We start from the raw sequence: 17,002 nt of genomic DNA, 5'->3' as shown, positions 1-17,002 counted from the left end.
TTCATATAGCTTTTATCAGGTTGAGAATGTTTCCTTCTGTTCTTCATCTGTTGAGTGTTTTTACATGCAAGGGTAAATACTTTTTCTGAATCTATTGAGATGATCATATGGTTTTTGTTCTTTAATATGGTATATCACATTGATCTTCATGTGTTAAACCAACTTTGTATTTATAGGATAAATTCCACTTGATCGTGGTATTTAATGCATTTTAGATGTTGCTGGATCTGGTTTGCTGGTATTTTGCTGAGCATTTTTCTGTCTGTAGTCATAATGGATATTGGTCTGTGGTTTTCTTGTGATTTCTTTCACTGGTTTTGGTATTGGGGTATTACTGAGTGAGTTGGGAAGTAATCTCTCCACTTACATTTTTTGGGAAGAATTTGTGAATGATTGGTTGTTAATTCTTGAAATGTCTGGTGGCATATGGCCCTGGGCTTTTCTTTATAGGAAGTTTTTGGATTACTAGTTCATGTTCAGATTTTCTGTTTCTTCTTGAGTCAGTTTTAGTAATTTGTGTCTTTCTACAAACTTGTTCATCTAGATTATATAATTTATATAATTATATAATTATATAATTTGTTGGCCTATGATTGTAGTATTCCTTTATAATTCTTTTATTTCTATAAGGTTAGTATTAATGTCCCCTCATTCATTCATGATTTTAGTAATTTGGATCTTTTTTTCTTTGTCAGTCTAGCTAAAGGTTTGTCAGTTTTGTTGAGCTTTTTAAACACCCAAATTTTGGCTTCATTATTTTTCTCCATTTTTCCATTTTCCATTTCATTTATTCCTACACTAGTCTTTATTATTTCCTTCTTTCTGCTTGGTCTGGATTTAGTTTGCTTTTCTTTTCTGGTTTCTTAAGGTAGAAGTTTAGGTTATTGATTTGAGTTTTTGTTTTTTTTTAAATAGACTTTATTTTTTCAGGCAGTTTTAGGTTCACAGCAAAATTGAAAGGAAGCCCAGAGATAGCCTGTATACTCCCTGCCTGGTCACATGCATAGCCTTCTCTATTATTAATATCCTTCATTAAAGTGATACACACTTGTCATAGGTAATGAACCTATATTGGCACTTCATTATCATCATTATCATTATCATTATTGGCACTTCATTACATTAGGATTTACTCGATGGTTGTTTATACTATGGGTATAGACAAATGTGTAATGACATATATCCACCGTTACAGTATAACACACAGTATTTTTATTCCAGTGAAAATCCTCTGTGCTCCACATGTTCATCCCCTCTTCTTTCTAACCTCTGGCAATCACTGATCTTTGTACTACCTCCATATTTTTGCCTTTTTCAGAATGCCATATACTTGTAATCATACAGAATGCAGCATTTTCAGATTGGAGCTGCTTTCACTTAGTAGTACATATACATATATAAAATTTCTTCAGACCCTTCATGGCTTGATGTTTCATTCCTTTTTTTTTTTTTTTTTTTTTTTTTTTTAAGATTTTATTTATTCATGAGAAACTCAGGGAGAGAGGCAAGGACATGAACAGAGGGAAAAGCAGGCTCCTTACAAGGAGCCCGATGTGGGACTCAATCCCTGGACCTGGGATCATGCCCTGAGCCAAAGGCAGACGCTCCACCTCTGAGCCACCCAGGCATTCCAATAGTTCATCACTTTTTTAGCACTGAATGCTATTCCATTGTCTGGATATACAGTTTATTTAACCATTCACCTACTAAAGGGCATCTTCTTGCTTGTTTCCCAGTCTTGGCAATTAAAGCTACAACAAACATCTATGTGCCAGTTTTTGTGTGGACATTGGTTTTCAGTTTATTTAGGTAAATACTGAGAAGTGTGATTGCTGGATCATGTGGTATGTGTTTAGTTTTGTTAAAAATTGCCAAACTGTGTGACTAAAATTTTGTATTTCCACCAGTGATGAATTCCTATTCTGTATCAACAGCATTCTATGACAACAGCATTTGATGTTGTCAATGTTTGGATTTTAGCCATTCTAATAGATGTTTAGTGATAACACATTGTTTCAGTTTGCAGTTCCCTGATGATATATGTAGAGCATCTTTTCATTTGCTCATTTGTAATGTTATGTCTTTAGTGAAGTGTCTGTTAAGTCTTTTGATCATTTTAAAAATCAGATTGTTTTCTTAATGTTGAGTTTTAAGTATATTGTGGATGACAGTCTTTTATCAGATTATGTCTTTTGCAAATATTTTCTCTCAATCTGTAGGTTATTTTCTCATTCCTGCTCTTCTTTTTTTAAAGTAGTCACTTACAGCTATACATTTCTGAGCACTGCTTAGATTTCTTCTTTGACCCATTGATTAATTAGAAGTGTGTCATTTAATTTTCACATACTTATAAACTTGCCAGATGTCCTTCTGCTTTTGATTTCTAATTTTATTCCATTTTGATCCAAAACCATACTTTGAGTCCTGTCCTTTTAAATGTGTTAAGGCTTCTTTTGTGGCCTAACATGGTTTATTCTGACAAATGTTCAATGTACACTTGAGAAGAAAGAGTAGTCCATAAATATCTAGTTGGTTTGTAGTATTTTCAAATCTTTTCTATTTCTTTGTTGTCTTTTACCTATCCTTCATTGAAAGTAGGGTATTGAAGTCTCCATCTATTGTTGAATTGTCTGTCTCCAGTTCTGTTTTTGCTTTATTTATTTTGAGCTCTCTTGTTAGGTGCATATATGTTCCTAATGTTACATCTCACAGATGAATTGTCCTTTTTACCATTATAAGATGTCCTTCTTTATCTCTAATAATTTTTGTCTTAAAATTGATTTTAACTGATTTTAACATAGCCACTTCTGCTGTTTTGTCTTCGTAGATTATTGGTATATTCTTAGATTACTTTTTTTTTTTTTTTAAGTAGGCTCCACACCTGACGTGAGGCTTAAACTCACAACCTTGAGATTAAAAGTCGCATGTTCTACCAACTGCTGAATTTTTTGTTACTGTCCCTCAGTGAATCAGCTGCTGGGCCACATATAGATAAGAAATGGTTTCAGGTATCGTAAGACTAATAGGGATGGAGTGAATTTGAATTTATTTGAGATAACTATTTATAAATTATGTGTATGATGTGTAAATAAAGATTTTCAGTGATTTGATGCTATTAGAATTGAGGGAGAAACAGGACCAGGAAGCAAAATGTTGCTAGCTGCTTGCACCAATAAATGGTCTCTTCTCCTTTTTTCTCTGTGTCCATATTTGCGCTGCTGGACATGGCAAGGAATAACAAATGTGTGAAAGAAAAGATGCCCCAACTACAGTATTTCTTAGTATTTTCATTTGTCTCTTAAATGTTTGAGTTTACTTTATATATTTTCCCTCTAGATAATACATTCACATGAACCAATTTCAAAAGATGTTGAATACAACAGGGTGTTCAATGAAAATCTTTTTACCATATCCGCCAGCTATAAAGCCAAGTAACTTTCATACTCGGAGGCAACCATTGTTAGAAGTCTGAATGTTTTCATTCTAGAGTGTTTCTCTTTTTCTCCCCCCACTCTTTTTTTCCCTTCCTCTCTATCCTCCACACCCTGAAAAGCTATAAATATTAGGGTAGAATTCAAGGAATAAACAAGGGACAGGAAAATACCTAGGGATTAGCAACTATGAAATAATTTCCACTCGTAGGACTGAAAGTGCAAAGGAAGGGAGCTATTAACAGAACTTGACAAGAGCTTTAGCAGAAGGAAGAGAGGCTGCTTAACAGGATCTATGGTTTTAGAGAAAGAAATGCTAACTGTCTGTAGTGAGGGATCTGTTGGGGGGGTGACCTTCACACTTTTACCACTCTGATTTTTTTAGCCATATCACTTACTGTTTGAACACCTCCAAAGCTAGAGAGCAAGGTTGCATGGAAGGTCCAATTTGTTTGGCAAATCATGCACAAAGCAGAGTGGAGACAGAGAAGTAAACCTGGAAACACAAACAGTATTGAGCATGATTAGATTATATGTCGAAATATACTAGACAAGTATACTATAGATTATGTTCTATACTTGTTTTTCTTTTCTCAGCAAAATATGGTAGATACCATTTTATATTAGTGTATAAAAAGCTTTTTTTTCTTTTATAATTACATAATACTCCATTACAAAGATGTATGGTTATTTATATAACCAGTTTTGTTAGTAGACATATAGGCTGTTTCTAGTCTTTCTTTTTTTTTGTTGCTGTTTCTAATCTTTCACTACTACAAACAGTGCTGTCATAAACAACTATGTAAAATAATTTCATGCACATGTGCAAATATATCTAAGATAAATGACTAGAGTAGAATTGCTGGGTCAAAGAGTATGTACATTTATAACATTAATAGATATCATCACATTGGCATTTGTAGAGATTATACCTATTTAATCTTCCCAACAGTGTATTGGCGTACCTGCTTTTCCATTGCCTTTGCCAGCATGCTGCTATCAATATACAGAACTAATTATATCTACTGCCTTAACATTGGTCAAAGCTCAGCAGAATGTTCACTCAGGTATTTTTTTTCTGTTATTATAAAATATTTGTTGAAAAAGAATATATCATAACCATATATGATATATGATATGTAGGAATAAAGACTAATAAAACTTCACTTGCTGACCTACTCCTCAGGTTTGGAAATAAAATATCCTGGTGAGTTCAGTACTTTATCATTAAGTAATGACTATTTTATCCACAATAATGCTTTTTTTGTCTTGTATATAATACAGATATGATAATATGGTATAGACATAATCATATAGCTACACAATCTTTTTCTAAATCAACTTTTTGTTTTAGGACAATTTCTGATTTATAGAAAAATTACAAAAATACTATAGAGAGTTCTCCTATTTCCCACATCTAGTTTCTTCTAGTTTTTGATGACCTCGACAGTTTTGAGGAGTGATGGTCAGATGTTTTGTAAAATATCCCCCAACTGGGATTTTTTGATGTTTTTCCTATTATCTGTTGGGCTATGAGTTTTAGGGAGCAAGACCACAGAGGTGAAGTGCCATTTTCAGCACATCACATCAAAGACAAATATTGTCAACATTACTTATCACTGGTGATACTGACCGTGATCATCTGGCTAAGGTAGTGTTTGTCAGATTTCTCCACTGTACAGTTACTCTTTTCCTCCTTTATATCAGCTTTCTTTGATGATGTTGTATTTGCCTGTTTATCTTTTCTTATCCTTTTATTTTCAGTTCTTCAGAGTTATTTTACAAATTTATTGTGATACCGATATAGTTGGGTTTTTACTGTCAAATTTTGTGTATTTTATTGTCCAATTTCTCTACTCCCCTTTTCTTGGCTATCACCTAGGTTGAAGTGTTTTTGTTGATACTATATATCCTCCTGTATTAATTTTTAAGTGTTATGCTTTTCCCCCCTATTTAAATGGCTGTCCTTGAAAAGTTTTAGCTTTTATCTCTTCAAATATTGCTTCTCCCTCATCCTAGAACTCTGATTAGAGTTATGTTAGACATTTTCATTTTCTTTCATGTCTCTTAACTTTTATGGATTTTCATCTTTGGTCTTTGTGCTACAGCATTATAATTTCTTCTTAACTGTTACCTGGTTCTCAGATTCCCTCTTCAAGCAATGTCTAATCTGCAAGGAATTTTGTTTTATTTTCTGTAAGTTCTTGTTTTTTTGTTTTTTTAAAATGTGCCTGCTGATGGTTTATAGTCTCTTGTATTTCGTTCATTTATAAGTTATCTTGTATTTTTTATTTTTATTTTATTTATTTTTTAAAAGATTTTATTTATTTATTTATGAGAGAGGCAGAGACATAGGCAGATGGAGAAGCAGGCTCCATGCAGGAAGCCTGACCTGGGACTCGATCCCAGGACCCCAGGATCACGCCCTGAGCCTAAGGCAGATGCCCAACTACTACGCCACCCAGGTGTCCCTATCTTGTATTTTATTACATCATTTTTATGATTAGGTTGATAATTCCATCATCTAAAGTCATTGGTAGCCTAAATCTGTTGTTTTTCTTTAGGTTCTTGTTCATGGTGCTTTATTTCTCTTGAACGTGGAGAGTACAGTTCACATTCGTGTTGATATTTGTAAACTGTGGATATTCTGAAGGTGAAGGAACTCTAGAAAGAATTTGCATTTGGAATTTCTCCCTTAGCACTGATGGATTTCTAACCTGAAATCAGCATGCCAGTTGACTATAGTTACAAATTCTTTAAGGAAACTGCTTTTCTTCATACTTTTCTTCTTGAAGATAAGACATTTTTTTTATTGCTCACTTTGTTGTCATGTGGATTTTTTTTTCTGGTTTACCCTTTCATTGACGGTTCATACAACCCTTCTGAGGGTCTGAGAGTCAGCTTTCCAACTTCGTATGTACCTAAAACCTAGTATGACTTGTAAACTCCAGTATTTTAGCTTTTCCCCTTATAATTTTTTCATTAGATGAAAGGGTCTTTTGTCATCATAGAATTTCCCATATTCTGGCTTTTGTTATTATTGACACCCTAAGAATACTAGGGTAATATGTTGCTCTGTTCCCTGCATTTCTTATCGTGTTGGTTAGATCTCATCATTGAAGTTATATATGATTTTTTTTTTCAGGGATATTTCATAGTTCTGTGTACTTCTTACTGCATCATGAGGCATATAATACATGGTTGTCTTTCAAAGAAGAAACATTACAACTGACATCTCAAAAATACAAAGGATCATAAGAGACTTCTGTGAACAATTGTAGTGAACAAACTGGATAACCTAGAAGTAAATGATAAATTCCCAGAAATATACTACCTACCCAGACCAAATTATGAAGAAATAGAAAAAATGAACAAACAGCAAGGAGATATAAACCTCCCAATAAAGAATAACCCAGGACCAAATGGTTTCACTGGTGAATTCTTCTAAACATTTAAGGAAGAATCAATGCCAGTCCTTCTTAAACTCTTTCAAAAAATTGAAAAGGAAGAAAATTCCCAAATATTTTATGAAGCCAGCATTATCCTATCAAATCCATATAAAGGCACTACAAGAAAAGAAAACCACAAACCAATATCCTGATAAATATAGATGCAAAAATTCCTAACAAAATAGTAGCAAACCCAATTCAACAGTACATTAAAGGGGTTATACACCATGACCCAGTGGGATTTATCCCCGGGATGGCTCCACATCTGCAAATCAAGCAGTGTGATATGCCACATTAATAGAATGAAAGATAAAAATCATATGATTATCTCAATAGATGGAGAAAAAAGCATTTGACAGAATTCAACATCCTTTCATGATAAAAACTCTAATTTTATATGGAAGGAACATGCCCCAATAATCATACAGGTTGTATGTGACAAACCCACAGCTAACATCATACTCCACATTGAAAGGCTGAAAGCTATCCCACTAAGAACAAGAACAAGACAAGGGTACTCATTCTTACCACTCCTATTCAACATACTACTGGAAGTCTTAGCCAGAGCAATTAGGGAAGAAAAAGAGATAAAAGTCATCCAAATCAGGGGGGATCCCTGGGTGGCTCAGCGGTTTAGCGCCTGCCTTTGGCCCAGGGCGCAGTCCTGGAGTCCCAGGATCGAGACCCACGTCGGGCTCCCTGCATGGAGCCTGCTTCTCCCTCTGCCTGTGTCTCTGCCTCTCTCTCTCTCTGTGTGTCTATCATGAATAAATAAATAAAAATCTTTAAAAAAAAAAAAAAGTCATCCAAATCATAAAGAAAGAAGTAAAGTTGTCTTTGTTTATAGATGATGCCATACATAGAAAATCCTAACTACCCAAAAAACTATTAGAATAAATTTAGTAGAGTTGCAGGGTACAAAGTCAACATACAAAAATCAGTGCACTTCTATACACTAGCAACAACAAATTATTTGAAAAGAAAATCCCATTTATAATATCAAAAGTAATTAAATACTTAGGAATAAAACTAAAGATTATAAAATTTTGATGCAAGAAGTTGAAGACACAAATAAATGAAAAGATATTTCATGTTCATGGATTGAAATAATTAATATTGTTTTAAAATTTCCATACTACCAAAGCCATGTATAGATTCAGTATAAGCCCTGTCAAAATCCCAGTGGCATTTTTTACAGAAGTAGAAAAAATAATCCTAAAATTTGTATAGAGGGACTCCTGGGTGGCTCAGCGGTCGAGCATCTGCCTTTGGCTGAAGGAGTGATCGCAGTCCAGGGATCAAGTCCCACGTCAGGCTCCCTGCTTCTCCCTCTGCCTGTGTCTCTGCCTCTCTCTTGCTCTCTGTGTCTCTCACGAATGGATAAATAAAATCTTTAAAAAATATATTAATAAAATTTGTAAAAAAAAATTTGTATAGAACCACAAAAGACCCCAAATGCCTAAAGCAGTCTTGAGAAAGAACAAAATTGGAAGCATCATATTTCCTGATTTCAGAATTTATAATGAAGCTGTGGTAATCAAAACAATACGGTACTGGCATAGAAAGACACATAAGCCAATGAAACAGAATTGAGAGCCCAGAAGTGACCCATGCATATATGGTCAACTAATATTTGACAAAGGAGCCAAGAATACTCAATGGGGAAAGAGTAGTTTTTTTAATAAATGGTGTTGGAGAAACAGGATATTCACATGCAAAAGAATGAAATTGGACCCCTATCTTATACCACGTAAAAATTAATTTGAAATGGATTAAAGGCTTCACTAGAAAACCTGAAACTATAAAACGTCTAGTAGAAAATGAGGTTTTCTAATTCAGTTCTCTTACATTAAATTTCTCCGGATTAATACTTTTTCTCTCTTTGTACTTGGTTTGGATACAAAATCTTGTGGATTTAATTCTAGTTTATTATGACTTTAAACAATGTTCTAAGATTAGTTTTCCTAAAATATTATTTTCATTTTAGCATGACTCTCACCAGGAGCTTCCTTCCTTCCTATTGTGTCAAAGATCTAGTCAAGTTTTCTGTCAATTAATGCTAATTTTACTGGTAGACTAGCTTTTAAAAAAACATGTAAACCTGTCGGGATGCTTGGGTGGCTCAGCAGTCGAGCATCTGCCTTTGGCTCAGGTCGTAATCCTGGTGTTCTGGGAGTTCCAGGATCACATCCCGCATCAGGCCCCTTCAGGGAGCCTGTTCTCCCTCTACCTATGTCTCTGCCTCTCTCTGTGTGTCTCTCATGAATAAATAAATAAAATCTAAAAAAACAAACAAAAAAAAAAAAAAAAAAAACCCCAAACATGTAAACCTGTTGAGTCTTTTGCCTCAGTTAGAAGGTCTTTTAGAAGGGGGTACCCTTTTCAGATCATAGACTTCAAGTCTAGGTCAGGATTCACTTCTGTTAATTAGTATATTCATAGAACCATCAGTTTAAAAAACTCTTCGTATCCTTATCCCCCTATAGTCTTTACTTAAAGTTTCGTTAACATGGACCTCTTAAGTTTGTACCATACCACTGTACTTAACACTAAATTTACCTGAAAATTTTTCAGTTGTTGGAGTGCCTGGATGGAGCAATTGGTTAAGTGGCCGACTCTTGGTTTCAGCTTAAGTCGTGATCTCAGGATTGTGGGATTGAGCTCCACAAGGGGTTCATCGTGGAGTCTGCTTAAGCTTCTCTCCCTCTCCTGCCCTTTCTTCTTCTCTCTCAAATAAATACATAAGTCTTAAAAAAAAAAAAAAAAAAAAAAGCCTGTACTTACCTCTTAAAAAAAAAGTTTCTAAATTGTTTAATGTATATTTACTTGTCCTTAAATAGATTAGAGGCTCCTTGGAGGCAGAGGCTGGTGTGTTAAATTTTATTTATATGTATTTTAATGTAAACTGCTATGTGTACAGTAGGTGCTTAATAGGTACTTAGTAGTTGACCTTTAGCCCACAGATAATTCTATTCTTATGAGGTAAATTTAAGGTTTCCTTTGGCACAAACTATGAAATAAAGAATTACTTTGATGATCTTTAGTTACTGTTCATGGTAACATGCTATATTTACACATGGAGGAATGGTACTCATCTGCTTTTTTGACTCATCTTTTACTCAGGAGTTTTTGTTTTGTTTTAAGGGCTTTGGGTCAGTTATCTAAAAAATGCCCAACAATACATCCTTTCTTCTCTGTTTATAATTTAATGTCAAACTTATTATTATTAAGCAAAGTAATTTATAGCCTGAGTTGCAGGATATTTGTTCTTACATAAAATTGGTAAAACCTCAACCTATAAGCAGAGCAATCAAAGATGACATTTACATAAGCTTGTTTGAGGCTCTGCAACCTGGCCTCTGAAGTCTAGTGTTTAAAGTAGTGATGAATGCTACAGAAAGAGTTAAAAACTCTTTACTGTCCCATCAGGATTTCCACACACTTTTAACTTTTGAGTTGGTTGTTGTGATATTACTTCATGTCTTCAATAAAATCCATATTTGTTGACTTGGGACCATATACTTTTTTTTTTCTTTTTTTTTTTTTTTAATAATCTCTACACCTAATGTGAGGCTCACAACAACTCTGAGATCAGGAGTCACACATTCAACTGAATGAGCCAGCCAGGCGCTCCTGTTAAAGGTCCTTTTTTTAAAACAATGGATTGAGTCAAGTACTTGCTACAGAGTGCTGCAGCTAGATCCTATGCCATTCTATTATAATGTCCTGTGAACAGGCCAAAGTACCCCAATGTACTGGCCAAGTACCATGTGCTAAGATAGCTGTGGCCTATATCCCTGAGAGTGATGGCAATCATCAAAAGCATTTTTTAAAGCACCTATCTGTACATGGTTCTATCCTAGGCACTGTACAAAACGAGTTAAACAGACTTGGTCCCTGCCCCCTGGGAGTTTTCAATCTAAGATGATGCTGACATGGACAGACATAAGGATATTGAGACAACTGAACAAACATTGAACAAGAACATAAAGTACTAACATTATGCACAAGCAAAGGGGTAAGTGCATTTTATGGGATAGTATTAAAGGAAGCCTCATGGGACTTAAACAGGGTGGGATAGAGCAATTAGTCAACCTCTATCAGGTTAGATTAGTTTTCATTGGGAAGTCGGGTTTTCATACAGACTTAAAAGTAGGGACAGGACATTCCAGAAATAGAACACAACAAAAATAAGACTTGGAGTAAAGAGAGAAGTTTAGAATTGTATTGTTAGACTCTTGGTGGCATCCAGAATCTGTAATTCTGGATGGTTCTGAACCTGAACATGCGGTTGACATTGTGACCTAGCAAGTTGACATTAAGATTGGGTCTAGATCAAAATCAGCTCAATGCAGAGCAAGAAGCAGACCAAAAAACCTGGAAACGTAAATAGCTTTTGCAAACAGTTTGTTTTGCTTATTAAAGCTCTTCTGTAAACCATTGGCCACTTAACAGAAAACCTGACTAGGGCTGTTATCTTCTCAGGAACTTCTACAAGCTTATCTTATAAAGCACTATTTTTTTGCTCATTAAATTCTGTTCTGTATCAGAAACTTCAGTACTCTAGGAACATAAATTATTTCTTAAGAACTGATGAGAAGTTTATTTTTTAAAGGATGCTTTTCTGTCCCAGAGAGAGGTCGAAGAGTTTCCCCAATAGTTTTCAGCTTACTGTTTGATGTCATTCACATCTGAAATGTGAAAATTTGAATTTACCCAGAGTATTAGGGTGTAGTTATTTTCTTTACAAAAGCTTCTTTGTTGTACAAAAGAATTCACAATAGACTTTCTTTTAACTGTAAGCTTCCTTCTTGCCCTTAAATTATTGAGTTTTCAAAACTTACGTTTATACAGAGCTTCTTCAATTGCTATCCATTGCGTAAATACAGTACATTGAAAACATAAGTGGTGAAGCCCACTGAGACATTAAAAATTCAAAAAAAAAATTCAATAATGCCTTTTTAAAATATTGAAGTCTTTTTATGACCTTAGGTATTTAACTTGGTGATGTGCACTTACTCATACTTCTTCCTTCCCATCGGAATTAGTTTTAAAGGGCTAGTCTTGTCTTTACTTGCTTCCCATAACTCTTTGTGCTGTAATCTAACAGTAAGAAGAATCTGTTAGCTTGCTATTTTTCTTTTGACCCCAAGGCATGGGATAGTAGCACGTGGTAAGCTTCCTAACAGGAAGAGTATGAGTTAGGGACTGCCATTCAGAGAAATTCAGTGATTGTTTTTATTCACTGAATAGCTTGCCTAGATAATCTTTAGCTCTAAGAAACATCTCCCCTGGGTGGCAGTTTATTATTCTCATAGTATGTTTACTACTAAACATTTATCTTTTCTTTAAAATGTTAAATTATTCTTGGACTAGTCTATCTATAAGAGCCTGTAGAGGTTTAGGCAAAAAAAAGACAGAATCCTAGACAAAATTATTTCAGAAAAACTAGAAATAGGGACCATAAAATCCATTCAGTGCCTTCATTTAATCTAGCACATCTTTTGATGACCCGAAGAATGAGTAGAAAATTTCCAGAAGTGTGCAGATTTTTTGTTTTCGCTTGTACAAAAAGAATTCACACCCATTGATTCGGGAAGAAAACTGAAAATTGAACTTGTTATAATAGAACTTTATGAGATTTTTAAAAGAGAGTCAATTCAGACATCTCTAGATTGCCCATATCCATGAGAGATAAAAGTGGTAGTGATGGATTACTTTTTTTAGGAATTATGTTTTCTTCCAAATAATCAATGAGTTTTTTTAGGAATTGTATCGCTTCACTCCACGGGTAGATAATTCCAAATACCCTGTAGAAAGAAGAGGGGAAGAAGGTACATTGGAAGCATGTAAAATACCTTCTTTCCTTACCAATTGTGATTCTGACTGGGTAGAAAATAGTCCTATAGTTAACTTGGGCTTGGTACAGAATAATGAAAAGGAAAGATTAGAGATTTTCATGTCATAGTTTTAAATAAATACCTCAGAGAATCTAGCAAATATTTGAGAGTCATAAGAACTTGAGATTCATCAATAACTGAAAAAAAATTATTTTTCCCTTTGGAGCTTTTGTTCTAGTTCAAAAGTCAGCAGATTTTCTGTTAAAAACCAGGGAGTAGGGATCCCTGGGTGGCGCAGCGGTTTGGCACCTGCCTTTGGCCCAGGGCGCGATCCTGGAGACCCAGGATCAAATCCCACATCGGGCTCCTGGTGCATGGAACCTGCTTCTCCCTCGGCCTGTGTCTCTGCCTCTCTCTCTCTCTGTGACTATCATAAATAAATAAAAATTTTAAAAAAAGGGGGGAGTAAATATTTTAGGCTTTGCATGTGGCCATGTTCCATACAAAACTTTATTTACAAATGTAAGCAGCCAGCTGGATTTGGCCCATGGCCCATAGTTTTCCTAACCCATATTCTTGTAGGTAGAAACATAATTAGTAAATTAGAGTATGTATTAGAGTATGTTAGGTGATAAGTGCTTTGGGAAAAAGAGAAATAGAAATAGTACAGAGTAATTAAATAGGGAGTTTCATGGTGTAGAAGTTGGCAGAGTGGGTCTCACTGAGGTGGAGAGGAACCACATAAGACTGTAAAATTAATGACTGGTGTAGAAAACAAAGAGATAGTAATGTCCTAGAAATATTATAACCATATATTGGGAAGAAGGGAACATCTGTGTCAGATGTTGCTACTAGGCCAAATAGGATTAAGGCTGAGATATACCACTGAATTTAATCTTAGGTTGTTAGTGATCATTATGAGCAGTTTTGGTGGAGAGAATTGAAGGAGAGTGAAAACAGGTAAGTTTTTTGAGGAATTTTGTTGTAAAGAGAGCAAAGATGAGAAATGGGGTAAGAAGGATCAAAAGAAGAATTTAGTTTGTGTTTTGTTTTTTTTTTTAAGATAGAAGAAATAATGACATGTCTGATGGAAATAATCCAGTAAGCGGTAGAGAGGAAATGATATGGGAGACAGTTGCTGGAGCTGTGGCTTTGAGTTGACAAGTGAATGGATCTGGCATGTCAGTAGAGAGATTGACCTCAGATAGATGTGATGTTGGTAGGTGGGTACATGTGCCATGGAGAGTCTGGACTTGTTCTCTTGTGGCTTTAATTTTCTGATTAAAGAATTATCAGTAGAGAATATGAAAGTTGAAGTGTGGAGGTTTCATATATACCTATGGTCTTTAACTTTTAGTACCAGCATTTGAGGGATCTTTGGTGATTAACTAAAATGACTTTTGTACTCTCTGAGGGAGTTTTAAACGTAACCTAGCAAATTTGTATATTTTAAAGATTAAACCCTGCATTATGAGATTGAATAATGATGCATATAATGCCTGTAGCACAGCATCTGGTATCGTGTAGACACTCAATAAGTGCTATTATTTTTTTTTCAAGAAGTGGTATTATTAGAGGACATAGTAAATATGCTAAATTGAAATCATAGGTCCTTTGACGTCCCTCCTAATGTTCTTTCTACTTCACAGTGTGGTCTTTCTTTATACAGTGACTAGTGATATTACTGGCTCCAGTGATCAGAGGCTCCATAAATGGATGCTTGTTCTTAAATATTTTAATTATTTTATCATATTACTATGTTAATTTCTTTGTACAATAAAAATAAATTGTTTTGTGTACAGCATCCTCCTATAGATTGTAAACCAAGAGGTAGGTAATAATTCTTAATCATATCTAAGAAAATGTCTCAAGTAATAATTTGTATGTAGAGAGTATTTAACAAATATGAGAAAAAAAACAAATATGAGGATTAATAAATCAAGTTTTCACATTTCTGTGATCAAACTTAAGATACTCAGGTCTTAAGGCCTTGCTCTAATTCAGGCCTGAGACCCTACCACTATTCTGAAAAATTCTAAAGCTAAATTATTGGGCTTAAGTAATTAGAATACTACCAAATATAGCTATTCTAAGTAACTTCAGAGAAAGATAATAGCCAGATTTCACAGTAAGCACATAATAATAGTATAATTGACACACACAGCTGTTGGAATGCCATAAAAACTAGCATTGTGATCCTTAAAAGAAGTTTGTTAAATGAGTATTATATGTAAGTGATGAACCACTAAATTCTACTCCTGAAACTAATAGTACACTATATGTTAACTAACTGAAATTTACATACAAACTTAAGAAAAAAAGAAAAAAGTTTGTTAGACAATAATACTCAACTAACTATTGCATTTTGAAAATCAAAGTAAGATAGATTGACTTTGTGTAACTTCAAGAAAATAGCCTTGGTTACCTTCACATACTACACCAAGGAAGTAATGAGTGAAGTCATAATAAGTGATATTTTTACCAGATACTAGAGAATCTAATTGTGAGCAGGGACTGTTTGGGAAGAGCAAGGTGAAATGGCCATTTCATTCTGCAGTACCCAGTGTGAATAAAAGAAGTGAGAACTATTTTCTTCATAAGAAGCCGTTGTGTTTGAGGCTTTAATCTTAGGTTTACTGTTAAAGATAAAAATTTGAAGAGGTAATATCTCCTAGAATTTAGGAAGCAAAACTTAGCTATTCAGACAACTGAGAAAATCTAAATTTATTCAAATCTAGATTCCTATCACATTTATAATAGTTCTCTCTAAAGCATTAGAACATCCAGCTTCATAAAAATATTTTAGATCAATGGAAAATATTGGATAAGTCATTTTTTAAAAATCTGTCTTGTGTTGAAACATTACTTTCTTTTTTTTATTATAGGTCCAGTTGTTTACGTCTTGGATCTTGCAGATAGACTGATCTCAAAAGCTTGTCCATTTGCTGCAGCAGGAATAATGGTTGGCTCTATCTATTGGACAGCTGTGACTTACGGAGCAGTGACAGTGATGCAGGTTCACTATTTTACTCTGTTCAATGATAATACTTCTTACATGAAGATCTTTTAAATAGATTTCTGTTAGGAGTTTTAAAAATTATTATTTTGAACAAGTAATAACCTCATGGCTTAAAAATAAGAAATAAGAAAATATAGGGGTGCCTAAGTGGCTCAGTTTATTAAGAGTCTTCCTTCAGTTCAGGTCATGATCCCCGGGTGCTGGAATCAAACCCAACATCGGGCTCCCTGCTCAAGAAGGAGCCGTTTCTCCCTCTCCCTCTGCCTGTTGCTCCCCCTGCCTATTCTCTCTCTTTCAAATAAATAAAATCTTTATCGTATATATGAAACTAGTGTAAAGTCTTCTTATTCCTCCCATTTGCTCAGGTTCCCCCTCACTTCTCCAGGTAGCCACTATTATTAGTTATATAATATATTCCTCTAGACTTTCTTTGTGCATGTGCAAGAAAAAATATATTTGTTCTCCCACACACATACACTTTTTTTTCCCTTAAATGGAAGCATATTAGAACTGTATCCCTTTTTTTCATAGTGAATCTTGGCGATCTTCTCATATAAGTATTCAATAACCTTCCCAGCATTCTGTGTGGAATTAGAACAATTTACTAAACAGTCTGTTTAGACAATTAGTTGTTTCCTGGTTTTTTGCTACAATCAGTAACTGTTGGTCAAGATTATTAGAGAAACTTAAATTTTAAGATTTAGTCCCATGCCCTTATTTCTTCTCTTTTTATACTTCCTCCGTAAAGATTTCCAGCTATCATCTCTGTGCTTCTTGTACTTAGATCTATGTCTTTGCCCTTATCTATCCTCAAATCCAGTCCTACAAACACAGTTTGACCCTTCTCCTTAAATGACCTCTTGTGATTTCTAGTCTTTCCCTCAGTTTGAAACCTAAATTTATTCCCCATTATAATTTTTCTTTTTTTTTTTAAGATCATATTTTTTGATTAGAGAGTGCACATGAGAGAGAATACGAGAAAGGGGAGGGATATGGAGAGGGAGCAGCAGCAGAGACTGGATCCCAGGACCCTGGGATCATGACCTGAGCCCAAAGGCAGACACTTAACAGATTGAGCCTTCCAGGCGCCCTCCTCATTATAATTTGTCTATACCTTCGATTGCTACTATTATTTTCCCATCTACTCGGTTTGTATCCTACATTCTTAGGATTACCTTTAACTCTTTTTACCTCATAGCCCTGTACTGGTTCACTGACCAAGTTCAAGCAGTTTCCAGTTTGGTGTCTTATATCTGTAGCTTC

At 34.7% G+C, this 17,002-nt stretch overlaps 1 protein-coding gene across 1 annotated transcript in view; it reads left to right on the top strand.

Moving 5' to 3' along the window:
• MARCHF5 (membrane associated ring-CH-type finger 5) overlaps window positions 1–17,002 on the top strand; it is a 51,057-nt gene that overhangs the window by 22,486 nt on the left and 11,569 nt on the right. The window contains exon 3 of the mRNA XM_077878412.1: window positions 15,606–15,736. Within this exon, the coding sequence (XP_077734538.1) occupies window positions 15,606–15,736 (131 nt within the window). The remainder of the gene's footprint in view (window positions 1–15,605; window positions 15,737–17,002) is intronic.

The sequence above is a fragment of the Canis aureus genome, chromosome 29 (assembly GCF_053574225.1).
Source record: "Canis aureus isolate CA01 chromosome 29, VMU_Caureus_v.1.0, whole genome shotgun sequence".
Taxonomy (NCBI): Eukaryota; Metazoa; Chordata; class Mammalia; order Carnivora; family Canidae; genus Canis; species Canis aureus.
The sequence above is the reverse complement of the archived record's forward strand: the minus strand, read 5'-3'. Positions and strand labels throughout refer to the sequence as shown.